Consider the following 22,507-nt stretch of genomic DNA (forward strand, 5'->3'; position numbering starts at 1 on the left):
AATTCCATACGATGGAAGTGCAACTGGAGCTCAAACACAGGAAGTATCTAATGGAACACCGGTAGGATCCAGAGATCTGGTGGGATCTATCGGGTTATTTATGTGTCCTATCCAGCACTGATCTGTCAACCGAAAGTAGTTTATGGCATCTTCTCTCCTTATAGGGCTTGTCCAGTGCTTATCTTTAGGATAGGCCATTAATCAGAGATGATTGAGTTGCTGTAGCCACTACACCCTGTAGTCTCGAGACATCCCTTTAAGAGAAGACTTTTATCCCATAATTAATCTATCCCCATAACTATATGAAAAGCTGTGTTTTTGGGTTAAATATATCAATTAATAGGATTTGTAATACTGGATAGTGGACCGCACCGGCCATAACTGTTTGCTTTGTGTCGTGTATAGTTGCTCTGCGACGGGAAGGTGGTCTTAGCCCTTTTTAACTACGTCAAAGCAAATGAAAAACATGGAGTCCACGACTGGCCGGCTGCTCGCTATGAAGATTTACAGCTGCACGCGATCGCTACCTTGACCTCAGTGGCGCCTCTGCTGGTGGAGGACTATATGACATGTCAGGGAAACACACGCATTCTCCTGTTCCTGGAGTGGTGCTGCAGCCAAGGTGCGGTTACCTTATGTTTATTGAACTGGTGTAATGTTATACCTGAATATACCTGAATCATGCAAAAATATACAAAAATATAATCCAATAGCAATGGTTTATCGCTGTAGGATGGAGACACCAGTGAGGGTGCAGAGCAGTGAGATTACCTTGACCTCAGTGGCGCCTCTGCTGGTGGAGGACTATATGACATGTGTTGTAGGAGATCAGAAACAGATGGGTTTTCGGAGAACGTTTGAATAATAGGAAGGTGGGGAGATGCTTTGGAAGATGATTCCAGAGTATGGGGGAAGCACAGGAGGAGTCCTGGAAATTGTTGTAAAAGGAGTGGATAGTCTATGTCTGCTGATTTATCCATTTTCTTATATACATGCGCAGTGTTTTGTAGGGCCTTCTAGTTTTCACCAATAGGCCCAGTCCTGATGTACTTTTTTATTAATAAATTTTAAAATCTGGAAATACTAAATTTCTGTCTGGAAAACTTGCAATGCGCCTACACAATATTGGGGCACATTTACTTACCTGGTCCTGTTGCAATCCTCGATCCGGACGGTCCGACGAAGATGGAGTCTGGCGCGATTCACTAAGATCGTGTACCCGATATCCTGCATGTGTCGCTTCCCCGCTCAGGTCCGCCGGAGTTCACCTTCTTCTTCCTGGTGCATTTGAGTGCATTGTCTTGCGACACAATTTGAGATGTTAAATCCTGCATGTTGTCCGAATGGCCCGCCCCCCTTTATGTCGCGTCAAAGCCTGCACCGATGCGTCAAAATCCGATCGTGTGCGTCAAAAACCCCAGTTAAATGCGGCACAAAACGGAAAAATTCAGGTAACCCCACGGAAATGCGTTCCTCGGACCCTTAGTAAATGTGCCCCATTGTGTTTACATATCAACTGCTAAAATACCAGTTATCAGTAGCCACCACTAGGGGGAGCTTACTGCACACATTGCAGTCAGACACACTCCTGATAATGTAAAGAGGGTGGGGAGTTGGGTATTTAGTTTTTCCTACATGAAATTACTGTACAATTTACATTGATTTTAGGTCATTGCCTACTCAACATGCAAATGACTTTTCCCCGTTTTTCTTTATTTTCAGATTCATTCTTCGGTCAGGGCAACTGTTTCCATGGGACCGGTGGTCGTGGTAACAAGCACGCTCAGATGCGGTACAGCCTGCGACTTCTCCGGTCTGTGGTGTCCGTAGGGGATGAAGCTGTGAGCCAAGATCTCTGCGACCAGGGAGCAATTAGTCAGCTGCTAGGTAAACGAAGCCGACAAATGAGAATATAGCTGTGTGCCATGAAATTGTACTGCGGTGACCCGGTAACTATGGAAGAGGCAAGAGTATCGTTATATTGATATTCCGAGATTTATTTAGTGATCACCAATCCATATTCTAATCAGTCCCATACCCAGCATCCTCACTTATCAATTATCTGAATAGACAAGCTCCCTCTTCACAGTCGATCAGTAAACAGCGCTGCGCATTATACAGTGGCTTTGCATGGTATTGCAGCTTTATTCACTTGATGGAGACAGAACTACAAACAGGTATTGGGAATCTGTTCCGGTTCTGGAATAGATATACAGGTTTGGTTTTAATCCTGCATCGAGTCACTAGGCTTCCTAAAAGTCATGCTTGATATGAAGGCTGCCTTACAAGGAGGCTGAAAGAGGCGTGGTTTTCCTCATCCCATCCTGGAAAAATGTATTTGTATATTTTTCCCAGAATCCACTAAGGGAACGGTAATGGCTATAAGTCTACACAGGATAGGGCCTAACTTGCTGATTGGTGGGGGTACTGAGCGCCGTACTCAGCAATCTCGTCGGCTCCATGATGAATGGAGTAGAACGGACATAAGCGTCCCTCTACTCCGCTCATCTCTGGGAGCGACAAGGGGTCCGATAGAAGTACCTCGGACCCCCCATTCTCGTTATCTGTGGGGGTCTCATCACTAAGACCCCCACCGATCAGCGAGTTTGACCCTATCCTGTGGATAGGGCCTAACTTGTTTCCCTGGAAAAACCCTTTAATTGGCAAAGTCTCTGTAAGGAGGACTCCTGACTACTGAGAATAAGTGTGTTAGACGCCACCAATCTGTTAAAGTGAACCTGTCATCAGATTTTCACCATTAAACCTAATGACAGGTTCACACAGAAGTCTTCATACTGTGACACATTTTTTTTCATAAAAATCCATCACTCAGATTTAGCTAAAATCCCTTTTGAAAAAGTTGCCAGGACATTCACCCTGTGCGTGTTTTTTCTATTCAGCTGTGTTACTCCCTCGTTCCCCCTCTCTCAGGAATGACTGTATCTGTCTCACTAAAGAGGGAGGGGGGAATGAGGGAGATGCTTTCTCTTGAGGGAGTCACACACAGTCAGCGTTTTTCAACCTCCTCATTTTCCCATCCCTCATTCCTGGGGGAGGGGGGAGGTGCTGAGCTGCATCACACAGCTGAAGAGAAAGCAAGTCAAGCAATGAGTCTCCCAGCAAGTTAGCAGCAACTTTTTAAAAAATGGTTGTAGATCTGAACATTTTATATTTTTATACAAAAAAAAGCATGGTGCACAATATGAAGACTTCTGTGGGAACCTGTCATTAGGTATAATGGTAAAAACTGATGACAGGTACCCTTTAATGAAGTCTTCTCCGCTAGTTCCAAGATCTACTGCCAAACCTCCTCCTCTATTGGACTCCCCTTCTTTTTAGCCACTAAGGGTTCAGCAAGGGCTACTTAGAGAAGGACTAGGTGCTTCTAAGCCTCTCCCTTTCCCTTTGCGTAACAGCTGGAGACTACAGTTGTCTGGAGAATGGAGAGTTGATAAAAAACAAATCTCAATGTAGAGAGCAGACAGCTCTTCAGGATGAGGCAACTTGCAGAGCTGCAGCCTTGGATTTACAAGTTCAGTTTTTCACAGTCCAGCTGCTACTAACACATAGAAGTAAGATAAGACAGATCTCCAGGGACAATACCTAACATTGGCTGCAGTTTGCATGGTTAAAACAACAAAAATTACAAAAATGACTGCAGCAGCCAGGCAGAGAGTTATCAGTGTTTCCTCATTACATTTTTTTTTTCATTTTGATTTGTCTGTGTGTTCAGGAATTATAAAGAAAATCATGGCCAGCGCCGAAGCACATAACGACGCCGTCCTGCTGGAAATCCAGTGCGATCTCCTCTTCATTCTGTCTGCTGTTTGTGAGACTGATCTGCACAGGAAGGTTGGTGTTGTTACGAGGGCTTCAATTAAAGGAGTAGCGTCATTATCACCACCTGTGCTCACAGGATGGGGGTCTGGACATGTCCGTGGTTAGATTGGTGTCTGGGTGTCCTTGACACAACCCTCCAACCACTGATATGGGAGTGGTTATCATAGAGGGGCGTGGTTATCACAAAGGGGCGTGGACATAGTAATGACTGCGCGGCCTCCTCAACCAGGAAACGGGATTACACAGGAAGCCCCCCAAGTTTGCAAACTTTAACAGGGTAAGTATAATGGATGACCCCTTATAGTTACCCTGTTTAAGTTTGGTATTAGTGGCCATTCCTGTTAAATCTTGGGGTAGCCCATTTAAAGGAAGTCTACAATAACAATCATGCATGATAAACCAGAGACACTTAGGCCCCTTCCACACTAGCGAGTGTGATGCGATGAACTCGCATCACACTCGCAACGCAAGCTGCCGGGAACGCACGGCCCGAACGCTGCACCGCGGGAGTGAACTCAGCATGTCAGTTCACTCCCGCGGTGCAGCGTTCGGGCCGTGCGTTCCCGGCAGCTTGCGTTGCGAGTGTGATGTGAGTTCATCGCATCACACTCGCTAGTGTGGAAGGGGCCTTACTCATAGATCCAGGCACCGGGACTGTGATAATCTTCTTATATTTGTTATCCATGGCCTCCTCCTTCCTTCTAAGATCAACTTTTTAAAATGATGTTACATAGGTCATAAGGGCTCCTGGAGGTGTTACCAGAGCCCCTCTGTGCTGCAGATTCCCCCTTTCACTGCATGAGATTAAGGAAGTGCTCCTGCACACTGTAATAGCCTGTGAAACTGCAGCATGGAAAGTCTCTGGTAACACCACCAGGAGCCCTTCAGGTACATTAGCATAATTTTAAAAGTTGATTTTAGAATGAAGCATGGACCATGGATAACAAATATAAGAAGATTACTACAGTCACGGTGCCTGGAACTAGAGTAAGTGTCCCTGGTTTATCAGGATGGATTTTGTGTATGTATATGACTACTTTTATTATTTGTGCACTTTTTTTTTTTTTGCATCTAGAAAAATGACGCGTCTTACCGTAATATCAATAACTTGCACTCAGTTATGATTATTTTGCGCCTGCAGGAATTGTTTGGAACAGAAGGGGTGGACGTGGTCCTGAAGCTTCTCAAAACGGACCCCACTAGGTTTCACAGTGGGTTGGGTCACAACAAACTCATATTTTGTACCTTGGACTGTGTTTGGTAAGTACCGAGGACTTTATGGAGGGGCTGGATAAATTTCCTGCGTATACAGTGCATCAACGTCCCAATATGTGAGTACAATGTTGTAGCACATGGAAACTTGCCCATTACCAAGGAATTCATTCAGCTGTAATAATACGGAGTCATGTACACCCCATTTCACCCGGTAAAGTCCTAAGGAAGGTTCTTTCATTTCAAGTAGAGGTACTTGGTGTACCCTTACCTTTAATGAGAGCATCCCCATCTACTCCACAGGATATGTCCCAGATATGGGACCTGCACCTGATACCTGGGCTACACAGGTCTCCTGACCTCCAGTGTACTTGAATAGAGCTGTGGCCGAAACTCTCTCCATTCAAGTCACTAGGAGGACGGAGAACAGATAAGTGAACAGTCCCAGCAATTTTCAGCAATCATTGACTTCATTGTTGACTTCATTGTAAAGTGTGCAGTCATTTCTCACTCAGGAACACAATGTTAGCGCAGCACGGTGGCTCAGTGGTTAGCATTACAGCCTTGCAGCGCTGGGGACCTGGGTTCAAGTCCCAGGGTCAACATCTGCAAAGAGTTTGTATGTTCTCTCCCTGTTTGCGTGGGTTTCCTGCGGGTCCTCCGGTTTCCTCCCACACTCCAAAACATACTGGTAAGTTGATTAGATTGTGAGACCCATTGGGGACAGGGATTGATGTGACAAGCTCTGTGCAGCGCTGCGTAATCTGTGTGCGCTATATAAATAACTAATTATTATTATTAATGTTAGAGGGAACCCCCCAATGAGGAACTCTGGCCCAGCTTATGTCTCATTTTTTTCTAGGTCTTGTATCATCGGCTGCTTCTCCTCCGAGGATTATTTCCTTGAAAAAGAAGGCATGTTCATCATCCTCGACTTATTAGCAGTAAGTATATCAGACCTGATTCATATTCCTTGTCATCACTGGTTTATAGTCTAACAATTTAGTTAGTCTGTATTCACTATTGAACTATATGTGCCCTATAGATTAAAGCAAACCTGTCACCAGGAATGTTATTTTTAACTGGTTACAAGTTCCCATAACCTATACTGTGCTGATATCAATAATGCCTTTGTCAGGATTCTGAATCATTTCAGCACTTTATAACACTTTATTTCACAGGACCTGGCTCCCTGCTAGAAGCGTGTGGTCGCCTCCTGATTTTGATGGTAGATTTCCTTTAAAGGGGTTTCCCATTCAGCAAGTTAGGCTCTATCCTGTTATACGGCCTAACTAGCTGATCGGTGGGGGTCTCAGTGATAATCATGAAAATGGGGGGGTCCGATGGGTTCTGAGATTTCCCCCTTAAAGGAAATCCATTAAATCAGGAGACGACTACCTGCTTCTAGCAGGGAGCCAGGTCATGTGAAATAAAGTTTTATAAAGTGCTGAAATGATTCAGAATCCCTAAAAAGGCATTTTTTTATATCAGCACAGTATAGGCACAAGAGATGTCCTTCATCATTAACCCTTGAAATGACAGGCCCGGCATTTTTTTGGTTTTTCAGCTTAATTTAAAGAGCATGAATAACCTGGTACTGGGAATACTGGTAGAGTTCTGTGATAACCCGAAAACCCTACCACATATCACAACATGGAGAGGGAAAAATGATGAGACCGCCCCGAAATTACTAGTCCAGTTATGGAAGCAAGACGAGGAAGAGCTGGGGGTGAGAAGAGATCAGTATGGCCGTATTATTGGTAAGTACAGGAAGGGCTTGATTATTCTGAGACTACGGGGGAGATTTATCACTGCTTTTACACCAGATTATGGAGTAGGAGCAGTGATATAATCACAAATTCTTTCGCACTGCAAAAAGTTGCGATTATAATAGCGACTACACCACTTCCACGGCTGAGGGGGCGTGGCCTCTGGCAGAGTGGGCGGGCAGGGGGCGTTCCTGTACTTTTTTCAAACCTGCAAACTTGGAGGACCTGGTGTAGTTTTACCAAAGCTTCTTGATGTTACCAGCAGGACACTAGGAGGGGGGAAGCGTAGCCGCCATCATACGCTAGTGCACTAGTGCTGGCATACCATAAAATTCCCCCTATGTGTCTGATCACTGGGGTTCCCAACAAGTATGTGAATTAAGCAGTAGTGCAACTTTGTAGCCGACACTACATAAACTAATATGGGACTGACGGATCGGGCTTCACACATGTGCACTACTGCTTTATTCTCACTGTAGGCTCAGGGACCACAGTTACCCTGAATGATGGGGCCCCATTGGACTTGTATCCTCTATAATCTTGAAAGGGTAATAATAGTAAGCGTTATGTAGGGAAAAAAAGCTTCTAAACCCCATATTTATCTTCCTTCAGTGAGCAGTGCTGTTGAAAGCCTTCTCAAGTACTTACACAGCAGATGGATTAGGAGAGGAGGCTACAGATTAACTCCTTACAGGCCTACAGAATATTTTGCATGATGATTCAGCTCTGTAAAGAGTTAGACTATCCAGTGACAGCCTGAAAGCAGATCAGGACTTAACTCCTATCCAGGCACTGTCTGTAAGGAGTTAAGTCTTTAGAAACTTTATCCGCTTCTCCTTATCTATAAACTGCCTGTAAGTACAGGATTTATTCACGCTGCTTTATGCAGGAAGATTCGGAGAAAAGCAAGTGCACAAAGAAATAGTTTTCTTAAAGAGTATTGCAAAGTTTATTTTTATCATCTTTTATCACTCTTTAATCAAAATGCTGACATTTTTGTGATTATTTTTTAATCTACTCCTCCATGTTAATTGATGTATATTACAAAGTGATATTGTTATTCCAAAATTCTTTAGATTACTTTATTTTTTGAAGCACATACTGAATACTTTGTTATTCTGATATAAATCTGCATTTCTTCACCTTAAAACCTGATAGATGCAAAGAGACCGCTGGTAGGACAGTTGCAGGAAGATCAGGAGCTCATCCCGATGCCGGCCAGCAGCTACAGCATTGCAGTCATGGAGGTGGCCGAGAACATCCGGGCCAAAATTTACTCTGTCTTTTCCAAACTTGGTAAGTACAGGACATAGAACTGTGTGTTATGGCATTTTATAACACAGGAAGTGTCCTTGTATGTAACTTCTGACACCTTATTTTGGTAACATACAGGCAATAAATAGAGCAAGGTCCTTTTGAAAAATTAAAATTTTGGCCCCTGCCACATCCTATCCACCATTCAGCAGCCTTATTGCAGCACAACCACCCAGGATCATAAAATATACCGTATACAGGCAGTCTCCTACTTAAGGACACCCGACTTACAGACAGACCTCTCTGACCTCTGGTGAAGTCTCTGGATGTTACTATAGTCCCAGGCTGCAATGATCAGCTGTAAGGTGTCTGTAATGAAGCTTTATTGATAATCCTTGGTCCCATTACAGCAAAAAATGTTTAAACTCCAATTGTCACTGGTGCCACATTTTTTTCGTCTGGATCTACAATTATAAAATATACAGTTTCGACTTACATACAAATTCAACTTAAGAACAAACCTCCGGACCCTATCTTGTATGTAACCCGGGGACCTGTATACTCAAGTATAAGATGAGTTTCTCAGCACAAAAAAAACCTAACTTGCCTTATAAACAAGTTACTTCAGCTTATACTCAGTTCGGTTTATACTCGAGTAATAGAAAGAACGAGGCACATTTTGGGCAGTCTGAGTATTGTAAATCACAACATAGGAAGCAGTGGTGAAGGATTTACAATAGTTACACTGCCAGATTTAAATTTGTAGTAAGAAGGGTTTGTAGGGTGTCCCTGGTTTAGATGACCACTGCTACCCCTGTAGTGGTCAAAGTACATAAATCTCTTGCTGTGCCGCATTTGTCTCGGGGTTTTTCATGAATGTATCACTAGCTCCTGTCTTAATCGTTGTCTTCCTTCTTTAAGGTTTTGAAAATTTACCAGGATTATCTGCACTGGACTACGTCACCCTCAGCATAATAAGTAGATATCTTGATTTCAAGGTACTCGTACTTACAGTTACATGAGATGTAGAAACATATATATATATATATATATATACACACACGTTTCTCTAGAGTCTGCTGTAAGACAACTGTCTGCAGTTGACGTCTCCTCCTCCACTAAGGACAAAATGACTGTAAAAAGGATAATAATGAAATGTTCTTTCTAGGATCTCCTCTTTTATGTGACATCCCTTCTGTTTATCTACAACAAAGTCATGTGAAAATGAGCTGAGAAGAGTCATCCTTTGCTTAAGTTGAGTCAAGATGAGTGCCATGCAGGGAGAGTGTCACTTCAGATGCCCCATATCTTTTATTCTATAGCACCTAGGTGCTGCTGGTGTCATAATAAAGATCAGAATCGCATCTTTCAGATCACACTAGGCCTGGAACCGGAGATACAGACAGTTAAAGACATAGGGGCAGATTTACTTACCCGGTCCATTTGCGATCCAGCGGCGCGTTCTCTGCAGTGAATTCGGGTCCGGCCGGGATTCATTAAGGTAGTTCCTCCGACGTTCACCAGATAGCGCTGCTGCGCTGAAAAGCATTGGAATGCGCTCAAGTTCACCGGCCTATTCCTAGTGAAGGTAAGTGCAAGCTCCGCGACACTTTTTTTGTTTTAAATGCGGCGGTTTTTCCGAATCCGTCGGGTTTTCGTTCGGCCAAACCCCCCCATTTCCGTGGCGTGCACGCCGGCACCGATGCGCCACAATCCGATCGCGTGCGCCCAAATCCCGGGGCAATTCAGGGGAAATCAGTGCAAATCGGAAATATTCAGGTAACACGTCGGGAAAACACGAATCGGGCCCTTAGTAAATGACCCCCATAGTTGGGAATGTAAGCTGCAAATAATGATACAATTCCCACCTATTTCTTTAATTGCCTGTATATCTGATTATGTAACTTAGAGAACCAGAAGCGATTCTTATCTTTAATATTACACCAGCAGCATGTTTCTGGGTACCACAGCACCATAGATAGAGATGTCTGAAATTACACTCCCCCCTTCTAAAAGTGACTCATGTCAGGTAAAACATGACTCTTCTCTGATCATTTGCATATGACTTTTGATGAGATTTTTATAGGTAAATGCCAAGATTTCAAAGGCAATTTTAGAAAGCACACTGCCTTCCCTGAGGGAGCTAGTAGTTATGCGAGGTAAAATTGATTACTATTGAGAATAGGTAGTATTGCCTGGCCGCCCCTTTAACTATATTTAATGAACTTTTAAGGTTGGAGAAGTTTGGTGTGAACTTGCAGCTGAATTAAAAGCTGAGAGTATCCGGCCAGTGACTTCCGATCAAGAAGCTTTGGATGTTATTGAAAGTGCTGCAGAAAATATCAGTAAACTAGTCGCTGCTCACCAAACCGAAATGATCGAAAATCATCAACAAATGGAACTAATGGAAGAACAGCAAAAATATGCAGAGGTGATTACCTGATTACCCCGCCCACACACAGTGATTGACAGTGAGAGTCCTGATTACCCCGCCCACACACAGTGATTGACAGTGAGAGTCCTGATTACCCCGCCCACACACAGTGATTGACAGTGAGAGTCCTGATTACCCCACCCACACACAGTGATTTACACTGATAGTCCTGATTACCTCGCCCACACACAGTGATTGACAGTGAGAGTCCTGATTACCCCACCCACACACAGTGATTGACAGTGAGAGTCCTGATTACCCCACCCACACACAGTGATTTACACTGATAGTCCTGATTGCTCCGCCCACACACAGTGATTGACAGTGAGAGTCCTGATTACTCCGCCTACACACAGTGATTGACAGTGAGAGTCCTGATTAACCCTCCCACACACAGTGATTGACAGTGAGAGTCCTGATTACTCCACCCACACACAGTGATAGACACTGAGAGTCCTGATTACTCCACCCACACACAGTGATAGACACTGAGAGTCCTGATTACTCCGCCTACACACAGTGATTGACAGTGAGAGTCCTGATTACTCCGCCTACACACAGTGATTGACAGTGAGAGTCCTGATTACCCCTCCCACACACAGTGATTGACAGTGAGAGTCCTAATTAGCCCACCCACACACAGTGATAGACAGTGAGAGTCCTGATTACTCCACCCACACACAGTGATTGACAGTGAGAGTCCTGCTTACTCCGACTACACACAGTGATTGACAGTGAGACTCCTGATTACCCCACCCACACACATTGATTGGTAGTGAGAGTACTGATTACTCCGCCCACACACAGTGATTGACAGTGAGAGTCCTGATTACCCCACCCACACACAGTGATTGACAGTGAGAGTCCTGTTACCCCACCCACACACACATTGACAGTGAGAGTCCTGATTACCCCGCCTACACAGTGATTGACAGTGAGAGTCCTGATTACCCCACACACACACAGTGATTGACAGTGAGAGTCCTGATTACTCCTCCCACACACATTGATTGACAGTGAGAGTCCTGATTACCCCGCCTACACAGTGATTGACAGTGAGAGTCCTGATTACCCCACACACACACAGTGATTGGCAGTGAGAGTCCTGATTACTTCTCCCACACACAGTGATTGACAGTGAGAGTCCTGATTACTCCTCCCACACACAGTGATTGGCAGTGAGAGTCCTGATTACTCCTCCCACACACAGTGATTGGCAGTGAGAGTCCTGATTACTCCTCCCACACACAGTGATTGACAGTGAGAGTCCTGATTACTCCTCCCACACACAGTGATTGACAGTGAGAGTCCTAATTAGCCCACCCACACACAGTGATAGACAGTGAGAGTCCTGATTACTCCACCCACACACAGTGATTGACAGTGAGAGTCTTGCTTACTCCGCCTACACACAGTGATTGACAGTGAGACTCCTGATTACCCCACCCACACACATTGATTGGTAGTGAGAGTACTGATTACTCCGCCCACACACAGTGATTGACAGTGAGAGTCCTGATTACCCCACCCACACACAGTGATTGACAGTGAGAGTCCTGTTACCCCACCCACACACACATTGACAGTGAGAGTCCTGATTACCCCACACACACACAGTGATTGACAGTGAGAGTCCTGATTACTCCTCCCACACACATTGATTGACAGTGAGAGTCCTGATTACCCCGCCTACACAGTGATTGACAGTGAGAGTCCTGATTACCCCACACACACACAGTGATTGGCAGTGAGAGTCCTGATTACTTCTCCCACACACAGTGATTGACAGTGAGAGTCCTGATTACTCCTCCCACACACAGTGATTGGCAGTGAGAGTCCTGATTACTCCTCCCACACACAGTGATTGACAGTGAGAGTCCTGATTACTCCTCCCACACACAGTGATTGGCAGTGAGAGTCCTGATTACTCCTCCCACACACAGTGATTGACAGTGAGAGTCCTGATTACTCCGCCCAAACACATTGATTGACAGTGAGAGTCCTGATTACTCCGCCCACACACAATTATAGGATCACATACTGTACATTTAATAACCTGACATTGTGTTTCACTCACAGATAAAAGTAAACAACAAGCAGCAGGAAATTGTCCTGAAAACTTGGGATAACTTCCTGGCGAGGACATCGAATTACGAAGCTTTGAAGGTAAGTGTCTTCTATCTTATATGATCACACAGTAGCCGAGGTTTTTTCAATAGTTTTTTTTCATAGATAATCCCTTTAAGTAACAGAAGATCAGTCATTTAGGGTTCGGTGAATTTTTAAAATTTAATTTTTCTATTCTTTATTTTTAGAAAGCAAAACGACTCCAGGAAAAGTCCATTGAATCATCAAGACCCAAAGCGAGAGCACAGAATGCAAGCGTCCACCCCACACAGATCCCCAACCTCAATACTACGGTGAGACAAACCTCCGCTAAGTAGAAGGATGTATTCTCAGTATTCGTAACATTTTTCGGCCTTTTTCTATCATTGTTCACCAAAAATGCATTGAGGACACATTGGGGCACATTTACTTACCCGGTCCGTTCACGATCCAGCGGCGAGTTCTCTGCGCTGGATTCGGGTCCGGCCGGGATTGATTAAGGCAGTTCCTCCGCCGTCCACCAGGTGGCGCTGCTGCGCTGAAGAGCATCGGAACGCACTGAAATACACCAGCCTATCCTGGATGAAGGTAAGTGCAAGCTCCGCGACACTTTCGGTTTTTTAAATGCGGCGGTTTTTCCGAATCCGTCGGGTTTTCGTTCGGCCACGCCCCCCGATTTCCGTCACGTGCATGCCAGCGCCGATGCGCCAAAATCCGATCGCTTGCGTCAAAAACCTGGGGCAATTCAGGGAAAATCTGCGCAAATCGGAAATATTCCGGTAACACGTCGGGAAAACGCGAATCGGGCCCTTAGTAAATAATCCCCATTGGGGCTTATTTACTAAGGGTCGCGGATTGCACTATCGTCAAACTTTGTGCCATTTTTGGGTTTTGGTGCGGCTTTGACAGGTATTTAACAGGTGTCTGCGCTGGGATTGTGTCGCACGCGTTCCGTTTTCATGCGACAGAAACCCGGGGGGGGGGGGGCGTCAGACAATCCGACTGATTCGGACTGAGCGCGGGATTCAACTTTCAAATTGTGTCACAAGCCCAAGCACTTACATGCATTGGGAAGAAGAAGGTGAACTCTGCCGGACCTGAGCGGGGAAGTGACACATGCAGGATATCGGGAGCACGATCGCGAATTGCGCAGAGTGCATGATTGTCGGACAATGCACGTTCTGTGAACTCCATCGGACAGGTAAGTATATGAGCCCTACTGTGTATGCTGCAGCTTAGATCCTATTAGACTGAATGGAAACTGATCTGCAGTACCCCAGGATAACCACTATACAGCGGACGGAGCTGTCTGCTTCCTGCTCCCTCTACAGCTAATTGGTTGGCGGTGATGACTGCTAGACCTCCCCCCCACATATTGATGACCTACGTATCATGAAGTTATCAATAGTTATGGAAACCCCCTTTAAAGGAAAATCCATCCTGATAAACCAGGGACATTACTCATAGATCCAGTCACCGCGACTGTGGTAATCTTCTTATATTTGTTATCCATGGCCGAATTCTTTTTAAAAATCAAATCTAAAAAATGATGCTAATGAGCCAGAAGGGCTCTTGGGGGGTGTTACCAGAGCCCCTCCATGCTTTAGCTTCACAGGCTGTTACACTGTCTCCCTCTGCGTCCTCAGCACTCGCTCTACTTGATGTAATCTCACACAGTGGTGGTGGGGGGGAGTGCTCTTTGAACTTGTATATTTGTGTATTATGTAAATATTAAAGCGGAATAAAATCCATGAATTGTTTTGCAGGTGCCTTGTGGTCCAGTGGTGACTGTGGAGAGCACGCCCACTAAACTTACAGGAGGTCCTCTCGCTGACACAGAGCTTGCCCTCAGGAGGGTTCCCATTCGAGGAGGAGCCCTACAGAAAGCCAAAGGTGTCAAAATGATGGACTGAAGGAACCAGCAGGAGAAGATTCTGTGTACAGATACAATGTAACACATGACACATAAAGAATATTTATTCATTTCTGTCTGATATCTCTTACAGCGGCTGTGATTCTGCTCCAACTAGAAATAGACCAGTCATAAACATCTTACTAGATTGTGGATGCAGACCTATGTGTTTCCATGGTAACAGACTACAAACAAACTCTGTGCCCCCCCCCCCGTCCCCTGTAGTCAGCTAATGCACACGCAGCAGCAGCTTAGACTGCAATGTATTTGGAACACATTGATCTGCATGGGAGCTGGAGATACAAAACTATAAGAAGTTTTACTCCAAAACTATTTATAAATCGCTTTATTTGTCATTTGCAGCGGGATAAAACGAATTCATAACTATATAACTCCCCATTAAAGGGATCGCGATGAAATGTCATTTCTAGAATTCCATCTTCCATTCCATTTTATGTGAAATCTTACCGCTTTACCTTAAAAAAAAAAAAACCTCTTCTACAAAGTTGTGTGAAAATGAGCTGAGAAGAGTCATATTTTGCGAGAGATGAGTCAAGTTTAGTGCCTTTTGGGGTAGTGTCAATTCAGACGCACCAGTCTTCTGTTGTATAGCACCTAAAAACATGTTGCTGGTGTCATATTAAAGATAAGAATCTTCTCTTTAAAATATGATCATGATCTTGTGGTTTACAGATAAGGTGATACAGCCTGTTAAAAAAAAAGGTGGGAGTTGGATCTTCACCTGCAGCTCACATTTCCAACTATATCTTTAACTGCTTGTATCTCTGGTTCTGGAGATCAAAGAATCACAAGCTTTATGCTATATGAATACACCTTACACCAGAACCCTGTTTCTAGGTGCTATAGGTACATCTGAAGTGACACTTGCCCTGCAGACATTAAACAACACATCTCAGGCAAAATATGACTCTTCTCTGCTCATTTTCAAATAACTTTGCAGAAGATTTTTTTTTTATAGGGAAACAGGTAAGATTTCACATTAGAGAATTCTAGAAAGGACATTTCATACCCAACCTGAGGGGGCTAGTAGATTAATGGGGTAAAGTCTGGCCCCCGGGATCCCTACCATCACAATCCATCCTGATAAACCTGGGACATTGCTCATAGATCCAGGCACCGGGGCTGTGGTATCTTCTTATATTTGTCATCCATAGCCTCCTTCCTTCTACAATCAACTCAAAATTATGGGGGGCATTACCAGAGCCCCTCTGTGCTGTAGCTTCACAGGCTGTTATTACTAAGTAGAACTGGTCTTCCTCCCAAACCCCTTCCCTCTTCCTGCCGCAGCTTTAAGTGCATGGGGAGGGGAGACCTGCTCTACTTATAGTAACAGCCTGTGAAGCTACAGCACAAAGGGGTTCTGGTAACACCCTCAAAGCCCTTTAGGCTCATTAGCATACTTATAAACATTTTAGGGGGAAGGAGGCCATGGGTAACCAATATAAGATCATGATAAACCAGGGACACTTACTCATAGATTCCACGCAGTGCAAGGGGGAATCTGCAGCACAGAAGGGCTCTGGTAACACCTCCAAGAGCCCTTATGGCTAAGTAACATAATTTTAAAAGTTGATTTTAGAAGGAAGGAGACATTGGATAGCAAATATAAGAAGATACCACAGTCACGGTGCCTGGATCTATGAGTAATGTCCCTGGTTTATCAGGATGGTAGTTTTCTTATAAAGTATTATGTTACGCCAATTACCTGTTAGGGCAAAGGGACGGATAAACGTTACCCTGATCTAGAAGTTTACATCAGTGTCCGCAGAGGAGAGGGATGTCACCGCTGCTTTTTGATCTCCTTTAAAGATGATGTCCCAGAATGGAAACTTATTACATATCCGCAGGTATAGATGAAAAGTTTCTGATCCTAAGATTGGGGGATCCTTATCCGGGGTTTTGATCACGTCATGGTTTTGCAGACTTCAGATATAAGGGGGACACACACTCTTACTATTTGGTTGAGGGGGCAGGAGCCGGACCCCTTCCCATCTGACACTACTCACCTATCCTGTGTATAAGGCATAAGATGTAATTCAGGGGTAAGACCTGTAAAGGAAATGATCACCTGGATCCCTGTGGGATCTTAGCCAATAACAGAGGTTACGATTATATTATACCGTACATAGCGCACGCTCTGACGCCAGCTCATGCGTAGCAAACTCTTAATAAACTTTCCTCGTGAATAGATCTTTTTGCTACATTTTCTTCTTGGTTCATTTGTTCTACATTTAATTTAGATTTTATTTCAACATTCAGAACTAGAGATGAGACAAGCAGAACTTTAGGTTCGGCGTCTTCTGGTCAGCAGCTCCATCTAGCAACATGTCTGGGTTAGGTGGAGCTGCTGAACAATGGCGAATAAGTATGTGCAGGCCCCGGGTGCCTTCAACTTCTCAGGCGCCCAAGCCCACCCATACCTGGACCCTATATGAAGATCGCCAAGTTAACTAAAAAGGTGCATACACTATGAAGAGGAAGAGGAGAAGACAGAGCCACGAGGAGAAGGAGCATCTGCTGTGACATTTCATTAAAGGGGGGGGGGGGGCAGTACGGGCTGCGGTGGTGTCGTTGGGGCGGAGGACATTAGGCCTCGGGACACAAAGATGGTTTGGACGCTGGGGGAACCTAGTCGTGTGAACAGCCTAGGGAACATGGGACACTTAATTTGCCACTGCTGCCATATGGCAGACACAGAACCTTCGGTTCCGCTCATCTCTATTCAGAACTTAGAGTAGAAGGTGCTGCACATTCTTCTGTGGTGTTTTGTTTTTTTGGCTTTGTCAGAGTTTCACAAACCTCTTTAACCATTATGTCTTTCCCGTATAGTTACATATATACACTCACCGGCCACTTTATTAGGTACACTTGTCCAACTGCTCGTTAACACTTAATTTCTAATCAGCCAATCACATGGCGGCAACTCAGTGCATTTAGGCATGTAGACATGGTCAAGACAATCTCCTGCAGTTCAAACCGAGCATCAGTATGGGGAAGAAAGGTGATTTGAGGCCTTTGAACGTGGCATGGTTGTTGGTGCCAGAAGGGCTGGTCTGAGTATTTCAGAAACTGCTGATCTACTGGGATTTTCACGCACAACCATCTCTAGGGTTTACAGAGAATGGTCCGAAAAAGAAAAAACATCCAGTGAGCGGCAGTTCTGTGGGCGGAAATGCCTTGTTGATGCCAGAGGTCAGAGGAGAATGGGCAGACTGGTTCGAGCTGATAGAAAGGCAACAGTGACTCAAATCGCCACCCGTTACAACCAAGGTAGGCAGAAGAGCATCTCTGAACGCACAGTACGTCCAACTTTGAGGCAGATGGGCTACAGCAGCAGAAGACCACACCGGGTGCCACTCCTTTCAGCTAAGAACAGGAAACTGAGGCTACAATTTGCACAAGCTCATCGAAATTGGACAGTAGAAGATTGGAAAACGTTGCCTGGTCTGACGAGTCTCGATTTCTGCTGCGACATTCGGATGGTAGGGTCAGAATTTGGCGTCAACAACATGAAAGCATGGATCCATCCTGCCTTGTATCAACGGCTCAGGCTGGTGGTGGTGGTGTCATGGTGTGGGGAATATTTTCTTGGCACTCTTTGGGCCCCTTGGTACAACGCCACAGCCTACCTGAGTATTGTTGCTGACCATGTCCATCCCTTTATGAGCACAATGTACCCTGTAACATCTGATGGCTACTTTCAGCAGGATAATGCGCCATGTCATAAAGCTGGAATCTTGAACATGACAATGAGGTCACTGGACTCAAATGGCCTCCACAGTCACGAGGGGGGACATTAATCATAGTCTGTTAGACTGTTTTGAGCGTTTTTTAGCGCAAAAATCTGGCGCATCTCGTTAATTTTCTGGCGCACTGCAAAGTTCGGCACTTAGTGGTTCTGAGTCCCTGAGCCTTATCTGACATAATGAGTGCCTCCTATACAGATGTTTGCACGGGATCTATCACTAATATGAGCCTAAACAGAAGTGCACCTCCTCTGAGCAGAAGAATCATCTCTATGCAACATGGAAAATCCTTCGGAGCAGTTATAAAATGTAAAATTTCTCCAGTAACGACTTCATCATTGTCTATGGGATCATCTCTGGGAGTGATTATTGTCTTATTGTACAGATCTGAGAATATTATCAGTCTCCATTTCATGTAAATTATAATAAAAAAGGCAAAGACTCATTTCTGCAAGAATTTGTTTTTTTGTTTTTTTTTACATCTCTGTAACTTTTAGTCCCTGCAGTTACATCACAATGATAGTTTTTGTGCAGAGATGACGCCCTGAACGTTCTGTCACATTTTCTCAGTCTCCTTTCATTATTGCTCACAAATGAGATCTAACAATTTGAGACAAATTTGGCGCAAATGAATCGGACATGAGACAAATCCAAAGTGCATTTACTAAGGCAGAACTAGATCCATCATAGATCAGGAGCCAAAAAGAAGAGCAAACCAGGCGCAAAAATAGGCGAACCTGAGACCCCACTATGATTAATGTCCCCCCCAGATCTCAATCCAATAGAGCAGTGATGGCGAACCTTTTGGAGACCGAGTGCCCAAACGACAACCGAAATCCACTTATTTACTGTGAAGTGCCAACATGGCATTCTGGCGGTAACTTATTGCTACCAGTTCTTCAAAATTTTTCAATTGTATTGGCCTCCTGAGGCCGCCAATACAGTTGAAAGAAAGAGGGCAAATTCAGCCCATCATTGTAGCTTCTCTCCAGGGTCTCTCTGTACAAGAAGAATTGTGGGTCCAGCAGGAGGACCTTCAAAGTTTTTCTGTCAAAACCTTCTCATTTTTCCTGCAGTTCCACACAATCAATGAAGTGTTGCTTTAAAATAGCGCTGATGGGAGCATTTCTTAAGTTGCCTGGGAGGAAGGAATAATCTGTGGATTTTGTCCTGTTTGGTGAACTCTGTCCTGGGGTGATGGCCTGAGTGCCCACAGAAAGGGTTCTAAATGCCACCTCTGGCACCCGTGCCATAGGTTCGCCACCACTGCAATAGAGCATCTTTGGGATGTGCAGCCGACAAATCTGCGGCAACTGTGTGATGCCATCATGTCAATATGGACCAAAATCTCTGAGGAGCTTCCAGCACCTTGTTGTATCTATGCCACGAAGAATTGAGGCAGTTCTGAAGGCAAAAGGGGGTCCAACCCGTTACTAGCATGGTGTATCTAATAAAGTGGCCGGTGAGTGTATGTATATATCAGGTAGACGGCACAAACATTTTTTTGGCATATAAGCAATTTTGAATGGTTTTTAATTTAACATTGATTTGAGCAATTTTTGGCAGAAGAGTCACTGGCTTAGTCATTTTCATTAATTTCTTAGACCAATATATAACTTGTGCCTTCTTAAAATTGTGCAAAATTTTAAACAAAGTTTTCAGGAATCAGTGGCCGGTGTGGACATGAGGGGTTCTGATCATTATGTGACTTTAATCTCCATTTACCAGTAGTATCTGTAAGTAACTTTGCAGTTCATCTGGAGGGGGGAGGGGGTTGGAGACTTAGCTGCTGTGACTCCCTGCTCCCCCTCCCTCCTCCACTAAGCTCCTATGTGATCTAACACCTATGTGAAATTCTGTCTTCTTGATAGCAAGATGGGTTTCAGGAAAAAAAAATATGATCAGGAAGGATTATAAGAGCCAAAGCAAGTGGAGCTTTTTCCTCTGATAAGATGGATGACACCGTTTCTTTTGGTCACTTACATTTTTCAAAGATGCTTAGATGCATCTTCCCCCAACCAATAGGTCACACATCAAAGATTGCTGATTTGTCAAAATAAAAATGTAATAAAAAATGTTTGAAACTATGAAAATTTATATATTATTTAACATAAAAAAATTAAAAGATTTATTAAAATCCCCCTACCAGATCAATTCATAAAAATAATCCATTATTTAACCCCCTTTGCTGTGTCACCTTGTTTCCAAAAAAATAAGTGCAAAAAAAACCGGAACAAAAATTTGTCAAAAAAGCAACAATAAGTCACAATACAGTATGTGATATTTCACTTTGGATTTTAGATAATTATGAACTATTCTTCTTATTTTGCAAGAAAATCTAAAATATTGACGGAGCAAACGTGACAAATTGTGGAGTGTCCGGAGCGTACATGGAGGAATACACAATTACTGTCCTCCACATCCTCACGTAGGTTTTCCCTTTGATCCTTGGAGCTTTTATGAAACAGCAAGTATTCCAGGAATCCACTGAAAACTCATCTTGTTGAAAGAAAAGGGTTTTGATGGTAACAGAAATATAGAGGTCACCTACCAACGTCACTTACCAGGAGTTACTATGTATGTTTTACAGGAAACCTGATAAACCAGGGACATTACTCATAGATCCAGGAACTGGGACTGTGGTCATCTTGTTATCCATGGCCTCCTACCTTCTAAAATCAACTTCTAAAATTATTCTAATGAGCCTGAAGGGCTACCCTAGCCCCTCTGTGATCTAACTTTACAGGCAGATAGATAAATACTGTACAGGCGGTCCCCTACTTAAAGACACCCGACTTACTGACGACCTCTAGTTACATACAGACCTCTCTGTCCACTGTGACCTCTGGTGACCTCTCTGGATGTTACTATAGTCCCAGACTGCAATGATCAGCTGTAAGGTGTCTGTAATGAAGCTTTATTGATAATCCTTGGTCCCATTACAGCAAAAAATTTTGAAACTCCAATTGTCACTGGGGCACAAAATATTTGTCTAGAACTACATTTATGAAGTATACAGTTTTGACTTACATACAAATTCATCTTAAGAACAAACATTTGGACCCTATCTTGTATGTAACCCGGGGACTGCCTGTATATAGCTATGAGATGAGATGTCTTGTATCATCTGTCCGGGTTCTGTACTGATAATTATTGCCTCCTGAGACCAGTACATGAGGTGCGGAGCTCAGTGGATGGAGAGGGACACTCCTTGCTTTCTCCTGTAATATTAGTCATATTGAAATTCTGTGACATAAAACAAAAATGCAATTCCAAAACCTGCAGGGTGCGCCTTTAACAAGAACACTGAGATTGGTTATACTAGTGATGCTGGTACTTGCATCTGCAGATATGAGGATGTGTTACCCCAGGGAATTATGTAATATCTGTAAATCATATTGAAATATTTTAAAGATGCCCCAAAGGGCCAGAATGTGGTAAAGCAAACACTAGCAGAATAGACTCTGCCTCCCAACTTTCCACGTGCGGACAAAGGAATGAGAGGCAAGTCTCCTGTTCTAGGCTTCTAGTAGCTTCTAGTGTTCCAACGCAATATAAAACACTGGGGCTCATTTACTAAGGGCCCGAATCGCTATTTTTTGTCGGGTTTCCCGAAAATTACCGGTTTGTGCCGTTGTGCCCGGGGTTTTTGGCGCACGCGATCAGATTGTGTCGCATCGGCACCGGGTTTCACCCAACGGAAATCGGGGGCGTGGCCGTCGGAAAGCCCGACGGATTCGGGAAAACCGCGGTATTTAAAAAAAAAAATATGTGTTGCTTGACAAGCACTTACATGCACCAGGAAGAGGATGGTGAACTCCGGCGGACCTCGGCGCAGCAGCGACACCTAGTGGATATCGGGCGCACAACCTGAGTGAATCCTGGCAAGCTCCGAATTAACGTCGGACGTCGGGGGGTTTTGCGGGCCGTCGGACGATACGACTGATTCGGACTTAGCGCGGGACTTAACTTTCAAATTGTGTCGCAAGCCCAAGCACTTACATGCACCAGGAAGAAGACGGTGAACTCCTGCGGACCTGAGCGGGGAAGCGACACATGCAGGATATCGGGCGCACAATTGCGGCACAGCGCATTCCAGTGAGACAATGCACTTTCTGTGAACTCCTCCAGACCAGTAAGTAAATGTGCCCCAGTATCTTACTACCCCACCCCACAGCAATGGTCCAATTCTGGAGGGCTAACATAGAATATA

At 44.4% G+C, this 22,507-nt stretch overlaps 1 protein-coding gene across 1 annotated transcript in view; it reads left to right on the top strand.

The window, feature by feature from the left end:
- CFAP69 (cilia and flagella associated protein 69) overlaps positions 1 to 14,731 on the top strand; it is a 29,142-nt gene extending 14,411 nt beyond the window's left edge. Inside the window, exons 12-23 of the mRNA XM_072154236.1 lie at positions 406 to 622; positions 1,723 to 1,887; positions 3,734 to 3,852; positions 4,982 to 5,100; positions 5,915 to 5,996; positions 6,620 to 6,812; positions 7,980 to 8,117; positions 8,997 to 9,073; positions 10,309 to 10,506; positions 12,589 to 12,675; positions 12,825 to 12,929; positions 14,382 to 14,731. Of these exons, the coding sequence (XP_072010337.1) occupies positions 406 to 622; positions 1,723 to 1,887; positions 3,734 to 3,852; positions 4,982 to 5,100; positions 5,915 to 5,996; positions 6,620 to 6,812; positions 7,980 to 8,117; positions 8,997 to 9,073; positions 10,309 to 10,506; positions 12,589 to 12,675; positions 12,825 to 12,929; positions 14,382 to 14,528 (1,647 nt within the window). The 3' untranslated portion in view covers positions 14,529 to 14,731. The remainder of the gene's footprint in view (positions 1 to 405; positions 623 to 1,722; positions 1,888 to 3,733; positions 3,853 to 4,981; positions 5,101 to 5,914; positions 5,997 to 6,619; positions 6,813 to 7,979; positions 8,118 to 8,996; positions 9,074 to 10,308; positions 10,507 to 12,588; positions 12,676 to 12,824; positions 12,930 to 14,381) is intronic.
- The last annotated feature ends 7,776 nt before the right edge of the window (positions 14,732 to 22,507 follow it).

The sequence above is a fragment of the Engystomops pustulosus genome, chromosome 5 (assembly GCF_040894005.1).
Source record: "Engystomops pustulosus chromosome 5, aEngPut4.maternal, whole genome shotgun sequence".
Classification (NCBI taxonomy): Eukaryota; Metazoa; Chordata; class Amphibia; order Anura; family Leptodactylidae; genus Engystomops; species Engystomops pustulosus.